Below are 6000 nucleotides of genomic sequence, written 5' to 3' on the forward strand. Positions count from 1 at the left end.
CTAGTATGCCATGTTCTAGCATCTCCCACCCAACCCTAACATTACCAACTAAAATCCCAATGAATTTCCTCTTTTCTTACGCCTTCTAAAAAAGTTGATGCTCTCACTCTTGGGAAAAAATCCTACTCCCAGATCTTCAAAACAAACCTGTATTTACAGTAATACATGAGCTTTCTTTTCCTAGATATAACCTGGGCTGTTCATATTTGGCAGCTGAAGCTCCGCTCTTGGCCAGACTGTAACCCAAAGCAGCTCCACAGTGTTACAAATTCCCAAATGCTATGTACCAAGTACACATATTAGAAGAACAAACAAAGAAAGAAAGCCCTCGCCCCACCACTTTTTCTGCTCATCAGGTAGAATGTCATAAGCAAACTGACTGTAGCCGTCCTGAAACGTGCAGTGCACATCCCCAAATGAGTCACTCAATTGCTCAGGCCACATTCACTGCACAGCTACTTGTGCCAATCAGGAGAAAGGTGATACAGTAAGCTGAAGTGGCCCACGCTTACAAAGAGAACTATCAGTACCAACTAGCAGCTCACTGTATAACTATACAGTTATTCCCTGCATCTCTGGGAGGTACATTCTTTCCATCACAGCTTCTGTATCTCTGAAGATTTTCATTATTTCTCCACAGAAAAGATAGATTATATACTGCCTACATTCCCTGTGTCTAAAGGCCTCCACCACTCCAAGTACCAAGTAAGTTTACTTGGCCAGATCAAAGTGTTGTAACTGTAAGGAGAACACAAGACAGCAATTCTAACTACAGCTGTTGGATCCAGATGTCAAAATGCCAAAACTGACATTCCTCACTGACTACAGACATAAGATGCTAACTTGTCTCTGAAACTCCCTGAAATTTAGAATGCCATTTTGTTTTAAATACTATGGGCCACACGTAATAAAAACAGAGCAACTAAAATGTACAGTCAGAAAAAAACATTTTATATAACATGGCAATTTTCAAAAGTGTGCACAAACAAATCCATAAACTTAAGATGTACAGAATTTCTTCAAGAAATGGAAACCTGAAGAAGGAACATTCGACACAGTATTACTGTCGCTACTGGAAGCCTTAAATCTGTTGTTCTACTGTTTATAAACAGTGGGAGTTCACAAAGTAACACCTGACACAGAGTTAAAACTCAGTATTTTCATATTGCTACCTAAATTGTACTGAAAGGGGTGTACTTTGTGCAAAAGCACGCCGTGAATTCCAAGTCAGCCAAACAAGACACTACATATCAAATCAAGTATGAATTACTTAACATTATTGCCACAAGTCATCTGCATTTTGACATATCCTAATTCTTCCACAAAATAAGCAGACTGCTTCTCTGACAGATATTAGCCGGGAAGTATGTTCTCATTACGTATTAGATTTTAGACAGAACACCACATTTACAACACGTAAACCAAGCTTTCAAATAACATTCATCATTTCTCCACTCCTTCATTTTGTGCTAAATGCTTTCCTCAGCTTTTGGTATTTTAATTTCTTCTGACTCAGCACACAAATAAAATAAAGATGGAACACTCAAGAGTTGGTTGAACAAAAATACTTTAAATCAAGCCATGCTGCATAGCTCAAATAAACAGTAATAACTTAAATTTTACAACCTCATTAGAAATTTGCAGTTAGACTATATAACTGAGAATATTAAAAGCAATTATTCCCTTTATTTATACTCGCCTACATACAGTTCCCAAAGCTGAAAACCCATTTTTTTCTCCCCTGTCTACACTTGCTAACTTCCACTACTAGTCTTAACAAATGGGTTTAAAACATAGCTAACAAGCTCACTTTTCTGCTTACAAAAGCAGCCTGCCACAAAATAGTTAATACAATTTCCATAGTTGATGATGATTTTGATAAACCGTATTTTCTAAGAGAAGGGTCACAGGCCTTTTCTCCAAGTATAAGGAAATAAGCTCTATAGCTGATCAGCACACATACAGCAGGTATAAAAAACTTCAAGTGTAAGGTCACACAAACAGCCTGGGTAAGTCATCATGTGCAAGCACAGATAAATCCTTGTCTGCTTCTAATGGCTGCCCAATCATGATAAAAGCAGTACTAAACAAGCATTAAGTCTGCTGATGCAAGACCTTGGCACTCAAAAGTTGCTCTCTACCCACTCCCAATACACCCCTAATAACAGATGACACCTAAGTTAAAGCCCCATGAATTTTCCCAATCATCTATACTTACTACCAGGTAAAGTATCCCCCAGCTTTAGAGCATTAGGTTTCTTAATAGTCACAAACATCCACCGGAGAAAAGAAACACACAAGTGTTTCACAATGCTTTCTAGAAAATATGACGAGAGCCAACATGAGATTGCTTATACAAACATGAATATGAATTGGTAAGAAATTCCACGTCACATTCTTCTTGGTGTCCTGACAGTTACAGAAGCTCTACGAGACAGTCCACCTTATCCTATTTATTAACAGCTTCCTTCAGAAAACCATTGTCTTTATTTTCTTCCCTATGCTCCTGTGTATAGATTGTTTCCTTCTATACCAACAATACCATTTTCACGTGACAAAGATCATGTCTTTATATACTTGCTTGCATTTCCCTGTATTTAACTTAATCATTTTCTGATACACTTCCCTTGCCTTTCTTACATTACATCCACAATTTCTACAATCAGCAGAAAGAAGTAGTTATGTCATTCGATGTGCCTTCATTCATTGTCTTGCTAGTACCTGAAAATATGGTTCCAAAATTGCTCTACACACAAAGTATTTCAGGAATGTTCACATTCTTGTACGATTCTAAGTTACTCATACTAAGAATTGATATTGAATCAACTTCTGAATTAAGAACATCAGAATTTTATGTTCAAATAATACACGGATTGCCTGAAATTGCTTCTTCATTACAAATGAATGAGAGTGATTTTATGAATTGTTTTGCCACAAAGTTCTTCGTGTGGTGCAGTTTATTTCTGAAAGACTTCAGTTTAACTGTTAAATACACTCCTACAGTTGTAGGCAGTTGACACTGTCCTCCCAGATAATGGGGAAACAATTGTACCAGTCTGTATTTCTGAATGGAATGAGCTCCCACAGAAGTACTTTAATAACTGTACTTTTTGTACAAGAATGATATATCTGCAGTACTGAACACACACACGGACCCAGGTAGGTCCAGAACATACAGTTCATTACAACTCCTCCTAGAAGAGAGCTTACTCAAACATAACGCAGGTTCACCCAACACAGTAGCCACTGTTATCTAAAGGCTAACTGTATTACGTAAGGGCTAGCCCAAATCCAGCAGAACCACTACTGAACCTGAGCCAGGCAGCTTAACTACACAAACCTGGTTCACCAAGCAGTTAACATAAACCAGCTTCAGGTGAAAAGGCAGCTATGCAACACAGCTTCAAACTCCCCAGACAAGTGGGAGAGACCATATTCACAAGAAAACTTTCATGCACACCCTGAAATTAACAATTTAAGTTCTCTTCTCCCACAGATCTTTCCATTCTCATTATTTCTCAAGATGTTTTTATGAAGTACTGATCCAGTTCTTGCAACAAAACTGGATACAGAAGTTAAATAAATAATTAATAACCTACAGAAAACTCCTTCCTTGTTTCAACAAATACAACAAGTTTGTAACTAAACTTGGAGAGAAAAAAATCAAGCAAGGAAAACGTTTACTTCTCTGCCTACGTAAACTCTAGCACTCTCTTTTTCCTGTATTGATAAAACAACTTTGTTTAATTTCAGCGTTAACTATTTTGAAAGAGGATGAGGGGAGATGAAAACATCAACAAAAAACAAGAGACAGCATTGTTTTGAAAAATAGTCTGCAAAATAAAGCTTTAAAATAGGAATGTGATAGCACTACATTAATTTAGAACTCCTGTTTACAGTCTAGTGCCTAGAAGCGTCTTTTGTGTAGGGCCTCCAATTTATCTCTAGGGATTTTTTGTTAATAAAGCATATACTGCTGACTAAATATCAGCTGACAGTGACTGCTTAAAGTCTTAAAATTTGCAATGACACATGCTCAAAGCAGTTCATTTTGTATCAGCAGTGTACCCGCTTATTTGTTAAGAGCACATCCTACCTTCACACCAACTGCAACATCAGTGACAATGCTGTAAGGAAAAAAAAAGAAACATAAGTCAACCAACTTGTTCTCATAAAACCAAGGGCTTTTGTTGGTTTGTTCTGCAACATCAGAGTAATTAGGAGTCAAACTAGTTAACAACTTTCCCAATCCAAAAAATGTGGCCAAAGAAAAAAAAGATGACAGAATATAAAGGAGAAAACTACGGAAGCTCCACCTGCTCATAGGCTTCAAAGTTTCAGGTAAATGTTATTCTAATGCAACACACTACTAGGAAGTACGTTTAGGAAACATGGGTTTCTGGATGACGTGAGATCACAAACGGGTGAAAAAAGGAACAACTTAAAAGTAAACACAGAACTTTTCTCACAAACCCCGTAACTAGGCATCCAGTTCAACTCAGAGAACTCCTTACAGAAGAAAGCAATAAACACAGGTTTTGAAACAAGCTTGGAAAAAGAACACATTGGCTGGTATCAAAATTTAACCATCAGATCTCCTATCTACATGGAACTCTGCAACAGGTACGCCAAGGTACACCATCTTCCTAGATGCAGATTCCTAGACGCTAGAACGCTGTAACTTACACTATGCAACAAAACTCCAAAGGCAGCAGAAAACACCACCAGAAAAAAAGAAAAAAAAAAAAAAAAAAAGTAAAATATGAACGGGTGAAAGCACCACAGCGTAACAACACTCATCAGTGCCAAGACTTCTTCGGCCGGACTTGTAACTCCCAACACGACAGTCAGAAGTAACCATAATAAGCCTTTAAAACTCTCGAAGTTGAAAGGTTACGCTCCTAAAGCATGCCAAAGGGATTGCTTCTGTGTTTGAGCCAAAACAAATAACTTGTTGGGTATCTGGCAGCAGGAAGGTGCTGTGTTTATACTGATGAAGGCAGCAGCCAGCAGCTCCCTCCCTCCCCGGGTCCAAAACTTCGGGCCCTGAGCCCTCTGCCCGCCAAAGCGAGGCCCTCACTGCTTCCCGGCTCCTCCGGAGCGTTCCTTTCTGTGGCTCCTACAGCCTGTCTCCCGCATACACAAAGGCATTTTTCTACCTGGGGAGGGGAGGAAGCCAGAGGGCTACCGGGCTAAAACAAAAGAGCTCCCGCCGGTATCGCTCCTCCTCCCCAGCCCGCTCCAACACACGCCGCGTGCCGCACGGAGCGGCTCCTCGCCCCGCGCCCAGGAGCAACGGCGGGGCCGAGGGGCTCCCGGGCGCGGCGCGGGGCAATAGCACACGGAGCAGGGGGCGGGATCGCGCGGCCCAAAGCCCTGGCTACGTAAACCCAAAACCCCGGCAGGGGCCCGCGTTGCGGGGAGGCCGAGCTCCCCCTTCCCACCCGGCTCCGGGCCCCGCGCCCCAGCCCGCCCGCGGCCGGAACCCGGCCGTCCCCTCGTCGCCGGGCGGCGGCCGCTCCCACGCCCCGCAGCCGCGACGGGACCAGGCGCGCGGAGAGGTCCAGGAGCCAAGCGGGCGGCACGGCCGCCGCCGCGGCCGACCGGGCCTCGTCCCACCCCCTCGCCAGCCCCGGCCGTCGCTCTCACCCGTCCATCGCCGAGCAGGACAAAGCGCTGACCAGCGGGACGGAGAGCCGCGCAACCGACAAGCACGGAGAGCCTGCGAGAAAATGGCGGCGGGGCCTGCACGGAAATTGCCGAACGTTGCCGAGCGCCGGATTCCGCTCCTCGTCCCTCACCGCCACGGGGCATGCGTCGGAGTCCCGAGCGCGCGCAGAAGGCGTGCCTGAAGCTTCTGCCATCAGCTGCCCGGACCGTGAGGCGGTGCGAGCCTGCCAGGCCTCGGGCGGGAACGGGGCGCGGCCGCGGCTCGGCGCGCCGTGGAAGTGGGCGGTGCTTCTCGTGTCGGCGGGCTTTCCGGGAGTGCGGGGCGCCGTC

The 6000-nt window shown here is 43.7% G+C and overlaps 1 protein-coding gene across 6 annotated transcripts in view; it reads right to left on the reverse strand.

Annotated features, from left to right (window-relative positions):
• PTBP2 (polypyrimidine tract binding protein 2) overlaps positions 1–5774 on the reverse strand; it is a 46657-nt gene extending 40883 nt beyond the window's left edge. For 4 of the 6 annotated variants that reach the window (XM_042819170.1, XM_042819169.1, XM_042819168.1 and 1 more), the window contains exons 1-2: positions 5650–5732; positions 4097–4127 (exon numbers count right to left, since the gene is read on the reverse strand). In XM_042819170.1, coding sequence (XP_042675104.1) covers positions 4097–4127; positions 5650–5657 — 39 coding nt within the window. In that variant the 5' untranslated portion in view covers positions 5658–5732. Of the gene's footprint in view, positions 1–4096; positions 4128–5649 lie in introns of all 6 variants that reach the window. The other 2 variants (XM_042819165.1, XM_042819171.1) reach the window with 2 other exon arrangements.
• Between the last annotated feature and the right edge of the window lie 226 nt (positions 5775–6000).

This window comes from Centrocercus urophasianus, unplaced genomic scaffold, assembly GCF_019232065.1.
Source record: "Centrocercus urophasianus isolate 14NV4802_14NV808 unplaced genomic scaffold, USGS_Curo_1.0 seq_18, whole genome shotgun sequence".
Taxonomy (NCBI): Eukaryota; Metazoa; Chordata; class Aves; order Galliformes; family Phasianidae; genus Centrocercus; species Centrocercus urophasianus.